The sequence below is a fragment of the Apium graveolens genome, chromosome 10 (genome assembly GCF_009905375.1).
Source record: "Apium graveolens cultivar Ventura chromosome 10, ASM990537v1, whole genome shotgun sequence".
Classification (NCBI taxonomy): Eukaryota; Viridiplantae; Streptophyta; class Magnoliopsida; order Apiales; family Apiaceae; genus Apium; species Apium graveolens.
The window spans coordinates 84,862,924-84,879,927 of record NC_133656.1 but is presented as its reverse complement, the minus strand read 5'-3'; the positions used below and the strand labels follow the sequence as shown (position 1 = coordinate 84,879,927).

Genomic DNA, 17,004 nt, shown 5'->3' with positions numbered 1-17,004 from the left:
TCCAAACACTACTCTTCCTATTTGACTATTCCTATCTTATGTGATCTTCCTATCTTATCTTAATCCAAATGTTCTTCTTTTCAGGGATCTACTCTACAACTCTGATGCCAAACCTGTAACGCCCTCCAGACCCGGGGTATAAGTCTGGGGGTTACTAGCTAATATCCAAACCTGTATAACCTATATAATAATAATAATGAAATATATATAAACCCCTTTAACACGAACCAGGATCTTTTTAGGTTGAAGTATGAAAACAAGAACCACTAACTACTTTATTACAACCCAAATTAAAAATCTTACAAACTCTCTTTATTACAAACCATTGTCTAACCATTTTTTAAACTAAGTTCATCTTTATTCAAACACACACACACACTAACTATCTACACTCCAACTGTTCAGGCAACTCAAAGCTTTCTTCTTGGATTGGAATCAACACCTTGGGTATGAGAAGGTCCCGTGGCTTGACTTGCTTCTTTACTACTCGAGTCCTGATAGGTTTCATTTTCCTTCTTAACTGAAAATAATAAGGTGAATAACAACAGGAAAGGGGTGAGCCAAAAATTGCTCAACAAGTCCGCAATATAAATAGTGTTAAAGCAATTTAAATGAATCGGTAATCTTTTTACATCTGCAAAGATATAACCCTACGAGAAAGAACAAAGGCCATTATTGGCGAATACAAATTAACTAAACTGGACACAAGTTCGCACCTATACCCTGCTGATCAGCCAGGATATAGTGCAGATCTATATCTCACTATATAGATCCAGTCAGGTACTCGGGCTCTACGGCCCATATCAAGGATCCAGTAATGTCCCGGTCCTTAGGATCAAGTACAAACTTAGCCCCAAGCATCACTAACTTGTTCATAGAGTAGCAACTGGAATAATCGGTATGCTTTGATATATTCTAATCAACAGAATATACCAATGTGTATGTGTAACTATTGGGATATGAATAGGAAATTCAAAGGAAAATGAGAAATAAAGAATCGAAATAAAATATGAACAAGAGAATAGTAATTGTGTATCAGTGTTTATGAATAAGGATCAAAAGAGTGCAAATGTGATACGAATCTGAAAAAATGTCATTATTCTGAAATTTGAATAGGGGAAAAACTTGCCTTTCACGCGATTTACTCCAAGTATTTCGCCTTCGTCTATCACCGGCTCAATCCGCCTTGCTGGCTTTGCTTCTATCAAATAAATAGACTGATTTAGTCATCTCGTATCTCAATCGCATCTCAAACCGACTTCACGTAGCTCCTATTGTCTACCCATACACGTATCATTGACTCGTATATTATTTATTAACAAGCAAGACTCGATTAACCACATTATACACTTAAACACATAAGCCACATAGTCATTTTTAGGTTTAAAATAATTTTTAGAATCAAAATTGACTCGTTGTTCACTTAACTGATCATTATCTGGCGCGTTTCCTATTTTTTAAAATTTATCGGACTCGTCTCTACACGCGATTCATCTCATAATTAAATAAATATTAAAAGTCAACTAGTTTCTAAAAGAAATTAGGTTTTAATATTATTTTTAATGAAAATAAATCATTTTTCTGAGTCAAAGGGCTATCGTTTCGCTCGAATCGGATAAACGGTTTAATTAATATCAATTAAACACAGATAAATCAATTTATTATTCACTATAAATAATTATTACTAATTATTAAACCCTAAAAATATTTTTAAATGATTATTTGGGAAAAATCAGAATTAAAAATGATTTTTCTATAATTTTTGGAATTAAAATAAATTTAATATGATTTATTAAAAATTATTTGATTAATTATCAAAATAAATTATCATTTTTAACTAATTAATAATTAATAAATAATAAATAAATAATTAGGAAAATAAACAAATCTGAATTTTAGAAAATATTTCAGAATTATTTGTAATAGAAATCAATTAAATAAATAAATAATTAATCAATTTATAAAATAAATAAAACTGATTTTATAATTAAAATAAAAAAAAATAAAAATAATCCTCAGAATCATTTGTCAGAAATCTATCTCTGACAATTATGGATAAAAACCGGGTTTTAAAATCGGGTTGAAATCGGGTCACCAGGAAAAATCCGGGTCGGGATGAACTGGCCGGAAAATTCCCAGAATCCGGCAAGTTCCCCGGACTCCAGCCATGTTCCGTTGAGACTCAAGTATTCACCGTTTGAGGTGATTTTTGAAGGGTTTTCATTGCAAATCACACCAACACTTCATTCCAACAATCAGTTAGCCAAAATCATCCCATCAACGATTTCTCCGGTCAAAATCGATTGAACACCGGCCAAACTCCGGCCAACATCCCATCTTTCGATTCTGTACATCAAAATCTATGTTCTATAGTGCAAATAAAAGCTTGTGAACTCTACAATCAAACCCCTAACATCTCAGGAACCAAATATTCACCAAAATAAAAAACGTATAAATTAAAAATTGAACATAAACCCTTATAATCGAAAATCACTATCCAGGAATCGTTAGTTCAATTAAACACCATGAATCGATTGCAAATAACATCAGGAAGCTATATCAATCATCGATACATCATAATAACCCTAGAATCAAAAAGCCCTAATTCGAACATAAACTCTAGAATTCGAAAATCAAAAATAACGAATTAAAACTTGAAATTGATGATAAAATCAAATGAACAGATTAAAACCTTCGATTTGGATACTCGAATCACTTAATTTGATGCAGTAATCAGTTCAAAATCTTTGATTGAATCCTCGACCCGAATTTGTTCTACCCGACCGATTTGCAGAGAATTTTAGAATTTTCTGATTTTAATTACTTAATTAATAATAATTAAATAAAAATTAGGCTATTTATAGTAGTAAAATCAATACTCCTAGTTAAAATTAACCCCCTAATTCTACATCTTTTAAAATTAATTAGCCCCTAATTTTATAATTTTTGAGTATTAACATTTAATTTTTAAATCTTTTATATATACAATTTATACACCAAAATTTCCCAAAAATTGTGAATAATGCAAAAATACAAAGAAATTGTATAAATGAAAGTCCTATAATTTTATAAAAACAAAAATGCGATTTTTGTGGGGGTTTTTAACACCCACTGGGGCCCGAAAAAGTCATTTTCACGAAACGAGAAAATTTATAAAATATCTAGATGTTCGGAATAACACAATGGTACAAGCTGTTTGATGAAAAATAAAGCCCATTATTTTATTTGAAATATCAGCTGTAAAATCATAATTCGGGTCATATAACTTTTAATACAAAAACTATAAATACATAATAAAATCTCTGAAATATACCCTGAAAATACCCGGACGATACAGAATGCACGTAACACGTAGCAGTTAGGGTTTTACTACTAATTACACATAAATGACACATTAACACACATAATTTATTATAAAATGCAAGCGTGATTTTCCCAAATGTTACAATTAACATCAACACACTAGAAAATGGGACATGTGTCACACTAGAGACACTATTATTGGTGATCTCAGTGCTGGTATGAGAACTAAAATTGCCACTACAATTGAATGTCTAAATGAATACTTCTTATCTTAAATTGAACCTAGGAAAATTGAAGAAGCTCTACTGGATCCTGACTGGATAACTGCTCTGCAACAAGAGATAAATCAATTTGAAAGAAACAAAGGTTGGGAGTTGGTTCCAGCACCAAGAAACAGAAGCATCATTGGAATAAAGTGGATGTTATTGTGCAAGACATGCATGTACTTTAACAAGACTAAGTCAAATTGAGAACCCTAAGTAAGTTGTATTGTAAACTTAGTTTACATTTGTACTTGTAACATTTAAAGTCTGTAAAAATATAAAAGAGCAGACTGGAGTCTTTTTGTTTAAACAGTATCAAGCCTAAGGATTCTATCTGGAAGAAGATCAAGAAGATCATGCCTCAGAATAATTATGAAGAAGCTTGGAGTTGAATAAATCTGTTTGGATAAAAATACTCTAAGTCAAAGATCTCTACAAGTCACAGATTTAGTGTTATAGAGAAGTCATTCGAGAACTCCAAATGACTTATCGAGAAGTCAAGAAAGCTATTAGAGAAATCAGAGATATCGACATGTCAAATTGAAGACATTAAGATTGGAGATATCGAGAAGCTTTTTTCACTAGAGAACTCAGAGTTATGGACAAGTCAACATTCATTAGAGAACTCTGAGTTATCGATATGTCAAATTACACTAGAGAACTCAGATATCGATAAGCCAAAATTCACTAGAGAACTATGAGTTATCGACAAGTCAAATTTGACTAGAGACCTCTGAGTTATCGATAAGTCAATAAGCCACTAGAGAACTCAGAGATATCGATAAGTCAAAGTGAAGATATGAAGACTAGAGATCTCGACAAGCCAAATTCTCTTATAGAGAACTCAGAGACCTCTACAAGTCAAAGTTACAATGGAGTATTAGAGATCTCGATAAGCCAATATACTTATTGAGATGTCAAGTTTTCTATAGACCAAAATGGAGATCTCGAGGTAAAATCTCAAATTACAATTTGCAGACCAGTTCAATATCCAAGATTTACAATCAACAAACAATCCAACCAGCTGGATTGATAAGTCTATAAAAAGAATCTTATAGAGTATGCAAGATCAAGGGTGAAGATTAATTGACAAAGGAAGATCAAAGTTAAAACAGTATGTAAGGATATGCTAAGCCAGAAATGGAAGATATACTTTTCCTTAAATTGAAATGACAAGTGACAGTTTACTACAGTTAACAACATATCTTATTATACACTGTGTAAACCAGCTGTTAACTAAATTATAAAGTTAACACTGGTCGTTTTGTAAGTTGTAACAATTTTTATCAGGAACTCTTGTATTCTCTCAAGAAAGAAGCAAAGCTCTTTATCAACAAAGAGCCTAGAAATTTTATAGCAAAACAGTTTAATTTTAATATAAAATTAAGTGAGTTTTGAAATATCTGTGTTCTTTATTATTGCATGTTTAATTTCTGCATGAACACATTTCACTACAACAATTGATTAACTTTGTTGACAACCAAAACAGTTAAAGAAAAGTATCAAAAACGCAAAAACACATTCACCCCCCCCCTTTGTGTGTAATTGATTACCTAACAAGTGGTATCAGAGAAAAATCTGAAAGTAAACAGATTCAAGATCTTGGAAGAATGAATACACAGAAAATCAGTTGCATCAAAATGCCTACCTTTGACAAAGCTAACTAAATTCTTTGGAAAAAGAAAATGTTGTTGTTTATCTGGATGACCAATCCACTCTATATTCAGATTCTCAAAAATGGGCCCTTCACTCCTATGGTTAGAGTTGAAGAATCAACAGATGGTGGTATGGTCATTCCAGCTCATTATACTCCAAAAGACCCTTTTGAGTACACTGAGCCTGAAAAAGAGAAAGTTTCCCTGGATAATGGCTTGCAACTGATATTGATATAGTCACTTGACAATGTAATGTACAACAACATTGTCAACTGTGACACTGCCAAGAAAATATGGGAAAAGATTGAAATACTTTGTGAGGGAACTGAGGAAGATAGATCTAATCAAAGAAGGATACTGATTTCACAATATGAGGGTTTCATGGCCAAGCCAAAAGAAAGTATCACTGATGTGTTTGAAAAGTTCAATAAGATGATAAATGACTTGCAGCTCCATGACAAATACTATGAAGCTGAAGACGTGAACTTGAAGTTTTTGCTCACACTCCCTGATCATTTGGAACTAGAAAATCTCAGCAATCAGAGAAGGGAGAGATCTAAGCAGAATAACACTGGAAGTTTTTTATGGAATCTCGAAAACTCATGAATTAGAAATGATTCAAAGAAAATCATTAAGAACTGGACAAGCACTACTAGAAAAAACACCTTAGAAATCGGTTAAAAACCGATGTCTATGTAAAAAATGTATGATGTCTTCGCGACTGATGTTAAAGATATTTTCTCATAGACATCGGTTAAAAACCGATGTCTAAGTAATCTTACACAACGTTTCTGGAAAATTTCTGATGTCCAATTCACATTATTGTTATCTAATTGAGTTATGTCAAGTTCAGAATTGCAATATTAGAACTATAACACACAAACAATATTTATGAATTAACATCGATTAAAATTAAAAAATCAATGTCTCAAACCAATTAGACATCGGTTATTTTTAAAGAATCGATGTTAATTTGAACAATAGACATCGATTGTTTTCTAAATAACTGATGTCAATTTGAACAATAGACATCGATTGTTTATTAAATAACCGATGTTAATATGACAAATAGACATCAAGTGTTTATTTTTGAATTGATGTTATTGCCTTGTTTATATGTGCTAATATCCTTTTATTAACATCGAATATTAGACAATGTATTAACCACAATACTGAAAAAACTTAATTCTCAAAACTCAACCAATATATATATTCATTATTACTCAATTGGATTCAAGATCAACAAATTCTCAATGTGTACAACTAATATCAAATATGTTTATCATTCTAAATAAAGTACAACTAATGTGTAAAATCAACCATATTTCTAGTACTCAAGTCATCCCCTTTCATGCGGGCTCCAATTTTCTTTACCATGCTTCCAATCAATAAAAAGATTCTATCTCGCCTAAAACTTTTCCAAGCCTTGTGCGACAACAGGGTTGTCAGCAGGGTTGACAAAGCCAGACCATTTGAATGACTCGAACTGAAAAAGAGGGAAGCCGACATCTGGCTTGCCACGATATTTATAAAGCATATCCTTGCATTGGTTTCTGCATTCAACAATTCAAATGTTACATTTACCTTTTTTCATGTCAAAGACAGCTTTAACTTGTATCTAAAGATCTAAATAAATAATTACCTCGGCTAAATGCAACACAAACACCAGATTGCACAAGGGTAAATACAATATCCTGGGCAGAAACTATATCAATTACTTTTGAATCAAAGACTTTCTAAGGCTATAACCTGTATTATAGACATTGGCCTATATTATAGACATTAACACTAATTTTACGACATTATAGACATGTAACCTGTGATTAAAAAACTGGCTATAAACACGTATTAATCTTAACCTGTGATTAAAAAACTAAGACTTTCTGAATCAAATTAAATAGCAGCAAGAAAGTTATGGATATAATACTCAAAATAGAATTGTGACATGCCATTTAAAATATAGCAGCGGCCTTCAGCGATCCGTTGATTTTGGTTCTTTTTAGTCGAGCCAAGGCTTCCTGTTTCATGCCCTTTGCAACTACCTGAAAATATATCCCTTGAAATATATTTAAAGTGTTTTTTTTATTCAACTTAAAGTAGTTATAATTTTAATCAAAACATAAATACATATTAAATTATCCTATCCCGCGCACAAATCCCCGTTTATCATAATTGTCGAATCACACAAAGATCAAACAAAAACAAAATTACGCAATCAAAAACCAAAACAATCAGCAAACACTATAATACATATATAAGAGGGTGGGTGTGATAACCTGAAAAGAAGAAGCATGAGAAGGATGATTACGTACAGATTGCCACTCTCCAAGCATCTGATTAACTTGTTCTTCTAATAAAGCAACATCATTAGTATGACTCTCTTTTCTAGCTGATTGAAGTTCACAGAACATACCCTGTAGATCATCCACTCTATTCTTTGCTCTTTCTTTCATCACCTGTAGAACATACACTGTATCAGAGCTGAATGAACAATTTACAACCAACATCTACTGAACAAAAAGAAAAAAACTGAAAAATACATTTAAATTTACGTGGATAGATATTGCAATCTTGTAGCACAGCTGCTCGGTTGCCAAATATGAAGTCGACTGTGTCATATATGTCACATTCTGTGTAGAATTGCCTATTGGAGTGGGGATACAGGGTATCTTGATACCCTTCAAAGCTACAGCTATAGAATGTTGACATATCTTCCCTACTTCGCATTGCAACTGCCTGGTGATTTACTGCCCCTGCTGTGTTCCGGAATGTTATATTTACTGGTATGAATCCCTGTCCCACTACAGCTGCATAAATAACATTGTATCAGTATATGTTACAGGTATTATATAATATCAAAGTATAAAATATTACAAGTTAAAATTGACTCAATTAAATCAAGAAATTAATAATGTCTTACCAAATATTGTAGAGTTAAAAGTTGCCAAGCCATCAGCAGTACTATGGTTGCCAGTGATTACTATCTGGTTAATTCCATCGCCAATCATCCTAATGTACTTGTTATTATTTGGAATGTACACATATTCTTCATAGACTCCAACTGTGACATATATCACAAAGTAGCCATCACTAGCTACAATTTTGTTGGGACCCAAAGTTAAGGCATCCTTGATGGTTGTAAAGTCCCCTGTTCCATCTTGACTCACAACAACAATGTTACTCACTACTATATAATCATCATCATCTTGTAGAAGATGTCTGTGACCTATCTTTTGAAGAATTACTTTATCACTACACCATATATGACCTCTAGAAACACCCCAAAAAAAGTGTAAAAATGGCCAAAAAGTGTTACCTAAAACAAAAAATAGGGCTATGGTTACACTTTTTGAAATTTTAGTGGTGTTGAATTTGCTCGTGCTACAATAGGGGTCTAAGGTAACACTTTTGGAACCTGTGGTAACACACGTAAAGATGTAACAATAGACCCCCTATGGTTACACATTAGGTTTCTATGGTAACACTATGCATGTGTAACCACAGTTCTGTTGCAACACCCCTGAACCTTTAGTAACACCAATAAAAATGTTGCATTAAGCTCTTTTGTAACACCATTTTTTCTATTGTACCACTATATGGTAAAACAATTATATTCTTTTGGTAACATTTTTAGAGCTTATTGTAACACTTTCTTTATAAACATCCTGGTCTCTGTTGTTACACTTTTATATTTATTGTAACATTTTTTCCTGTTTTAGCTAACATTAAAATATCAATTGGTTTTGTTAATTTTCAAGATGCAAACAAAATATAAAACAACTTGCAAGATTAAAACCTAAATACATACTAACTGAACTTGATAACTGTTGGCAAAAGCACAAGTCCAGCAATCCAACAAATTTAAAGTTCCAGCTCCCAACAAACAAAAATAACCAAATTCCAAGTACTAGTTTAACTAATCAAGATAAAAAGTTTAACTGCCACGAGCACCAACTAGTTACTAATATGCATAAAGTTCCCAGAAGATTACGCATTTACTTAAATTAAACAGAGTTTGCTTAAGAAACATGTTGATCAAACATCAATATTATCATCTTCTCCACTGGAGTCGCCATAATCATGATTACCACTGGAGTCGCCCTCATTTCCACCAGATTCATCATTTCCACCAGAGTCGCCATCTCCTGTGTTAGTACCATTTCCACTAAAGTTGCCCTCGTCAAAGACTTTCAGTTCTTGATTCTTCTCTGCTAACTTTCTCATTGTCTCTTGAATTTTTCTGTCAAATTTCTCCTCCATCTCTCTTTCTAACTGAGCACGGATCTTTGCTGTAAGCTGTGCCTCGTACTAGTCATCCTGAACAGCTGAAGCAGAAGACTTTCCCTTAACATCTTTTTTCTTACAAACCCTGCCAACAAGAAAGGACGGGCCGTGTTCCTTGCTACCATAAACAAGCTTATTCGCAGCTTCAACATCTCCTCGAGTTTTGAGAATCTTGCCAATGTCATCCTGTGCACATAAACTTTTAAATCTAAGTATCGTTGCCCCAGTCACGTTTATGCAAAATATTACGGCCAAGCAAATATGAAACTCAGTGCCTTAACAAACAATTCAGTGCCTTAACTGTAATAACCCCAATTTTTGAGAAATTTTGAAACCCTTATGAATAGTGTTTTTGCTGAACGAGAAAACTTTTCATGCCACGCTATGTAGGGGTTCTGTTATTGATCTTATGGGATATTATTAGTACTCTATGTGGTATATAAGTGTATGTAAAGATCGTCAGAATCCAATTCCGAACACTTTGATTTTTCCCGGAAATCCACAAGATACGGAGAGAATTGAGTATAAGGTAACAGGATAAAAAGGATTGAAATTAAAGGATTATAGGAGAGGATCATAAAAGGAATATAATATATTGAGAAAGGTTAAGGGAACCTAAGTAATAAGATCCCGGGTATGATCCCTCAAACGATAAACGAGAACGAAAGATAAGCGAACCGTAAAACAGATAAGTGACCAAGAGACAAGCTTGTACAAGAAGCCAGGGATTGTGACATCATCAAACCACAAGGTGTGGACAAGTGGGAGCATAATGACATGTGCAAGGTGACACAAGCATGACATAGAAGGGAAGGAAGTGTGGTTGAATTATAACCACACAAAATCAAGGTTAATTAAGTCATTAACCAAAAACAACACAAAAATCAACCAACCAAGCAAATCATTTCATTTTCATCAAACAAAACACAAAAATATCTTCTTCCCAAGCTAGCTCTCGGCCCATTTCTTAAAATTTGAAGATCCAAGCTCCACCACTTACTATTTAGCAAGGTAATTATCTAAGCTTCCCCATGGATAGTTACATACTTCCTATAAGTTTAAGCTTCTAATTCCAAGCCAATCTTTTTCTATAAATCAAGGAAGAAGATGGTGAATAGTAACCTTCAAGAAATAACTTTAGTTTTCTTGAATTTTTATGAAAGATTAAGGTTATACAAGCAAGGATCAAGGTTCTTTTAGGCATTCAAAGCTCTTGGGTTGTGTTAGGAAGCTTCAAGGAGGTATAAACAACTTTCACCTTTAACTTATAGTTTGAACTTTGAGTTTTGATGAGTTTATGGATGGATTAATGTATATATAGAAATATCCATGTATGTATAGCAAGATCCATGTATGATAAATGGTTTGGTTGGATTTGTGGTGATTTTGGATATGAATCTTGGTTAATGGTTAATGAATCTTAAGTTATGGTTAGTAGATCATGTTTGTGGTTGAATAAGTTGGAAAACCTTGAGATTATGGACTGACTTTGCCTTGATATAAGTTGTGTTTGAGGTATTGATGATGGTTGGGTGGTTTTTAGTGAATTGGTAAAGAATTGGAGTGGTATAAATATTGGTAATCGCGTAAACATAGCCGTCGTAACGTCCGATTTTCTTTAGACTGTTTTGTGCATAACATTAGGACCCGAGAACCCCCTGCTAGATTGTGACCACTGCCATGTTTAGATAGCTCATGTTACGAGCTTCGTTTTGATATGTAGTTCGTTCGATTCCGATTTACGGTTTAGGAGAAACGACCGTTTCAAGTAACGGCGTTTCGCGAACGAAACTTTTTCCCTCGCCTTACTTTGAAATGTAGGTTAAAGACCAAAAAGGGTTAATTAATGCATGAAACATTTATGGTAAGTGTTTTAGGCAGTTGGTAAGTCACTCGCGAAGGAATCGCTTTAAAACTCGTAAAGGTTAAATTATTAAAAATGGTGGAGCCGAGGGTACCCGAGTGACTTAAGCGAATCAGTGAGCGCAAAACAAGCGTTAGAGTCTAAGTTAGTTAAAGTATAGATTCACAAGTGACTTTGGTTTAATTCCAACTTACTTGTTGTTTATAGGTTACCAGACTCGTCCCGAGCCATTCGTAACCCCCAGTCGCTCAGGCAAGTTTTCTACCCGTTATACTGTTGTTGTGATGTAAATATATGTATATGCATTATCTTGTGATATTGCATGATTGTTAGTAGCAAATTTTGCAATATATTGGAGTATGCTAATATGGTATATATGCATGCCTGTTTCATATTCTTGAAATATATATCTGTTGGTTCATTTGATAATACCTATGCTAGAGGATAGCGGTAACTTGCATATACCCTTAGTATAGGGACCCAAAAGGTGAAAATATTTTCTAAAACCGGGAGTCGAGGATCCCGAGTAATCTTGTATATATGGATATGGATATATATATATATATATATTTATATATATATATATGGTTATAGTTTTCCAAACTATTAATCGAATAAGGTTTATTCGATAACTTTAAACTTTATTACATTATTTCGAATGTTATTCGAGGACTTATGACTCCTTTATTTTATTTAATGAATATTATTTATAATATTCATTCGAGGTATTATGACTCAGCTTATTTTATTTATTGAATATTATTTGAATATTCATTTGAGGATCTATGACTCCGATTATTTGCTGAGATATATTCTTTATTTTATTAAAGAATAAGATGTCAATAATCAAACTTATTTTCGATTATTCAAATAAAGATAATACTTTCATATAAGTATATCTTTGGTTATTTAATGTTTATTTCAAGTATAAGTTTTAATACTTCTACTTCAATTATTTTTATAAAGATTATTCTTTATGGGAATATTATTTAAATAATAATATTCAGTCATTTTCTAAATATTCTGGGGACTGATTTACTTCATTAAATCAGCCTTACTCCAAACACTCTTTAAAGTGTTTTCGAGTCTTCAAAATGATTTTTAAAAGTCAGAGCGGATCCCAAAACTCATTTTTATATTTAAGATCTTCCTTTTAAGGGGATTTAAATACTCGCTCAAAACCTGGGGAATCCGGCTCTGTGGTGTATTTTATATTCGCAACAAGGTTGCAGATTTGGTAAATGAATTGATTACTTGCCCAACGTTCGGGAAGTAAGCCCCTCTCATTGAGTCGGCATAAGCGACAGGCCGGGGTACGGTCTATTATTGTGTAAGTGGCTCAGTGGGAGTCCATCAAATGCATAAGTGGCTGAGTGGCAGTCCAGCATAGGTCTTAATTATGACCAGGGTGATGACCAGTGGGGAATTCGTCCATCTACTAGTAGAAAAGGTTACTTATTGGTATCTTTGCCTGATCAGCGAGATATCGGGTTTATGCCAAAATTCTTTTCCTTTCCAAAATTCATTGGATGTTTCAAACTCTGTTCATACTTTACATAACAGAGGTTCCAGGAAATGTTTAAGAGATATATATATGTGGATATATATATATCGGGACTAAATAAAGTATCTCGTAACTTTATTTCATTCAATAATATTTCAAAGATTGAATCTATTCAAATCTTGTCTTGTAGTCTCATCTATGTGATGAACTTTTGAAACTGATTATAACTTGAACGGTGGTAGTTCAAGTAGTATTGGGAAAGATATAAGTATATTGGGGTATTTGGTAACCTCATCTTTTAAACTTATATCTAATTAATAATTGTCTTATGAATGACAAAGATTTTCAGAAAAACGTTGAGACAAGGTTAGATATATGAGATCACCTTGCAACGATATTTTTTTTATATACAGTTATACACTGGGACTTTGTGTATATTATGCATGGAAGAGGACTTCCAATATTTTGAAAAGTATATATGTATATATACTGAATATTTTGCGACTTCATCGCATTAAGATATCGAACTTGGTTCATTTCTTTTGACCAAGACTTTCATGAGTATTATGAGTAGGCTCATATATTGTAAATCATTATACATATTATTTTGGTGGGCTTGCTGCTCACCCTTGCTTTATTTCTTCATCACACAACAACAGTTAGGAAAGATGGCCAGACCCCAGCAGACCCAGCGCAAGCGCGTGGGAAGCGTCCCGCGTCTTCCCGTTGATGTTGTAGCTGCTATAGCTGCAGAGGTAGATCTATTGTAGATCAGACCATCTACTTTTGAGAATCAATTATGTATAATTATAACTTGTGGCAGATAATGGCAATTAACTGTAAATTTATCAAGTAATCATTTTGGGTTGTAATAACTTTTAAATTGTGGATTCAAAGACTTGTACTTATTTAAATTTCATCTCTGAGACTATAACGGGTTGTGGTGTGTGTTAGTGTGGGGTCACAGCATAAGGTTATTTATTATTAATTAAGTGAAGTGATATTGTGGAAAGAAAGACCGTGACGACCCGGATCCCCGACCCCGGATCTGGGGGTGTTACAGAAATGGTATCAGAGCTAAGCGTTATAAACCTCAGAGATGATGGGACGTAAAGATAATAAGTTCACTAAGATAATAAGAACTCTTGCCAAGTTCATAGTCGGGCTACCTAACGTAGCACTGACAGTTAAAACCCTTATGGGAACCCTTATAAATATCGTGATAGGAGCGTAGTTCGTTATCGTATATGGTAGCGGGACTCCGAACCCTGAGGTTGAGGAGCAACATCGCGATGATATTTTATTACTAATTGGAGATCGGATTGCGGATCCGATAGAGTGTCCTAATGCAGGACCGGATGATGTTGATAGTGAGGATGTAGCGGTTGATGATGTTGTCCTAGAAGGGATAGTTATTGAGGAGGATCCCATGGAGGATCCTGAAAAGAATGAATAAAGGACCACTGAGGAATTGATGACCATGGTTAGGGAAACTACCAGAGGTAGGATTGGCCGGTCACTACCGGAGGTTCGTTCAAGTTGTAAAGATAGTAGCCCCTTTAACGCGGCTTACTCGTAAGACTGAGAAGTTCGAATGGACAGAGAAATACGAGAAAAGATTTTAACAACTGAAGCAAAGGTTGGTGGCGGCCCATATGTTGGCGTTGCCGGATGAAAAATGAGATTTTGTGATTTGTAAGTGACGCTTCGCATAAGGAATTAGGGTGCTTCTTATATAGCACAGCAAGATAATCGCGTCTGCGTCAAGACAATTAAGGAAGTATAAAATTCGATATCCCCACCCATGAGCTTGGGCTCGTGGCAATAGTTTTTCCCTAAAGATTGGAGGCACTACTTGTATGGAGAGAAGTGCAAGATTTACACAAACCATAGGAGCTCTAGTACATTTTTGCGTAGAAAGAGCTCAACATACGCCAGAGGAGGCGGTTAGAGCTAATCAAGGATTACGATTATGAGATTCTTTATCATTCGGGGGAAAGCCAATATGGTGGCTGATGCCCTTAGTAAAAAGGAGAGACTCAAGATGATAATGCCTTTTGGAGAGTTTATAAGAGATTTTGAGAAAATGGAAATAGAAGTGAAGGTAACCGGAGCCGGTACCGAAAAGCTGTTTGAGATTGCAATACAGCCCGAATTATTGGAAAAGATCATATTGTGCCAGAAAAAGTTATGAATGAAGGTAGAGAGCCAACAATTAGATAAAAGATTAATATCGAGAAAGATGATAAGGGAATAATGAGGTATTCCTATAGAATTTGGGTTCCGAAAGTTCAAGAGTGTAAGGATGAGAACTTAGATGAGAGCCATAGTTGAGGAATAAGATTTAGAGCAAACCCTGAACGCGATAGTCAGGGAGGTCGCCATCAAGATAGAAGGAACCCATGACATAATGGAGTGGAAAATGAGGATTTTAAATTAAAAGATGACCCCAATTATGGGGAGTAGGATGAAACATTTCATAATAAGGAAACAGAAAGTCGAGTAAGGAAAGGAGACCCGAGACGGTACTCCTATACGGCAATTCATAGACCTGTCTAGACAGAACTTAGACTATTATCCCCAACCACCACTTTGAGGAAACAATGCGGTAGGAAATTCTTCATGACCTTTAAGTCGTTAAGCTCTCAGAGTTCCAAGGAACAGGTTGACCCAGTCGAGGCAATAGCCTGGCTAAAGGAAATAGAGGAATCAGTTGAGATTCTAAATGATTGACGAATCACAAAAGACTATTTTTATCACTTACCCTCCTAAGAGAGAGGCCACCTGCTGGTGAAAGACCAAGAAAGGCACGGAGCCAGAGGATAGAATAAACTGATTTAAGTTCAGTCAATTGTTTTCGGGAAAGTAATTCCCAAGGTTATGGAGATAGTGTAAAAACTTTGGAGCTAGAACAAAAGTGGATGAGTATGATGAATTATGAATCTAAGTCGTAAAAGTGGTCAAGATTCGTTCTGAGGACACGAATCCAGAATGACGGGATGTTTGAAATCAATGCTTATATTGTGATTGGTTTGTGAAATAATGATAAGAGAAAGGAAAATAAAAAGAAACTGAAGTGGAAAGGAATATAAAGGCAATAGAGTTTGAGGAATGATAAGGGAGTTGGGTATGAGGAAACCCTAAAGACTCATAGCAATAGAAATAGAAAAGTATGTAATCGTCAGGATGATGATGATCCACCATGAGTTAAAATTGATGGTTGAAGGCATAAGAGATACATATATTGTACCCCCTTTAAGTTGGGAGGATTCGAGGAAACCTTGAGATAATTCGAAGGATAAATAATGAGACGCGGATAGACTGAGGAGACAAGAAAGTAAGAAATCAGGAAAAAAAAAATTTGGATGAAGGAAGTGACCTTCAATAATGTGAAATGTAAGACCGGTGGCTCGATACCCAGAAAGGGAGACGCCAGGTATGAGAGATATCCCAACATTGAGATGACTGTGGAGATAAACAACAAAAGTAAATAAGGAATTATTAAGAAGAGGTTCACGTTGAACATGACCAATATCTTCCAGAACATCCATGTTATCGTTACCAGATTAGGCAAGAAAAGCGGATAACCGTTATTATCTTTTGGAGGCCATTTTGATTAACCTCATTTTGTATACAGATGTTATTGTGAAATTAGGCATTTACTATCGAGGTGGGAATGATTGAATAAGATACCCATATCAGGGATATATGACTTTATTTATCCATGGAAGGATGCTTGTACCTTTTTAAAGGTGGAATTAAGGATAGAACATCGGTAACTTAAAACGAATCCTAGGGGAATGCATAAAGGTTGGCATTTCACCCTTAATAGGGATAGTATGAGTTTTGACAGTATGAATTGGAAAGGATTAAGGTAATAATAACCTTTAAGGATCAGTGGAGAAATTCTTCAGAAGTATATAGACAATGGTTCTACTATTAGTAAATGGTATTGTGATATGCCCTGTATCTAGGGAATACAGGAGGAACGATTGAAGGATAACCTTAGAGGTTTTATAAGGAAAAAGGTAATATTCAAAATTCTCAAGAATGGAAATGGGGATAAAGGAAATATGACGTAATTATAATGATGCCAAGTGGGGCACGTGTTAAACCACGAGAAAGTATGGA

At 34.3% G+C, this 17,004-nt stretch overlaps 1 protein-coding gene across 1 annotated transcript in view; it reads right to left on the bottom strand.

Moving 5' to 3' along the window:
- Nucleotides 1–6,629: 6,629 nt before the first annotated feature.
- LOC141690717 (putative pectinesterase/pectinesterase inhibitor 41) overlaps nucleotides 6,630–17,004 on the bottom strand; it is a 30,342-nt gene continuing 19,967 nt past the window's right edge. Inside the window, exons 4-8 of the mRNA XM_074495492.1 lie at nucleotides 8,142–8,473; nucleotides 7,774–8,028; nucleotides 7,498–7,691; nucleotides 6,864–6,868; nucleotides 6,630–6,774 (exon numbers count right to left, since the gene is read on the bottom strand). Of these exons, the coding sequence (XP_074351593.1) occupies nucleotides 6,630–6,774; nucleotides 6,864–6,868; nucleotides 7,498–7,691; nucleotides 7,774–8,028; nucleotides 8,142–8,473 (931 nt within the window). The remainder of the gene's footprint in view (nucleotides 6,775–6,863; nucleotides 6,869–7,497; nucleotides 7,692–7,773; nucleotides 8,029–8,141; nucleotides 8,474–17,004) is intronic.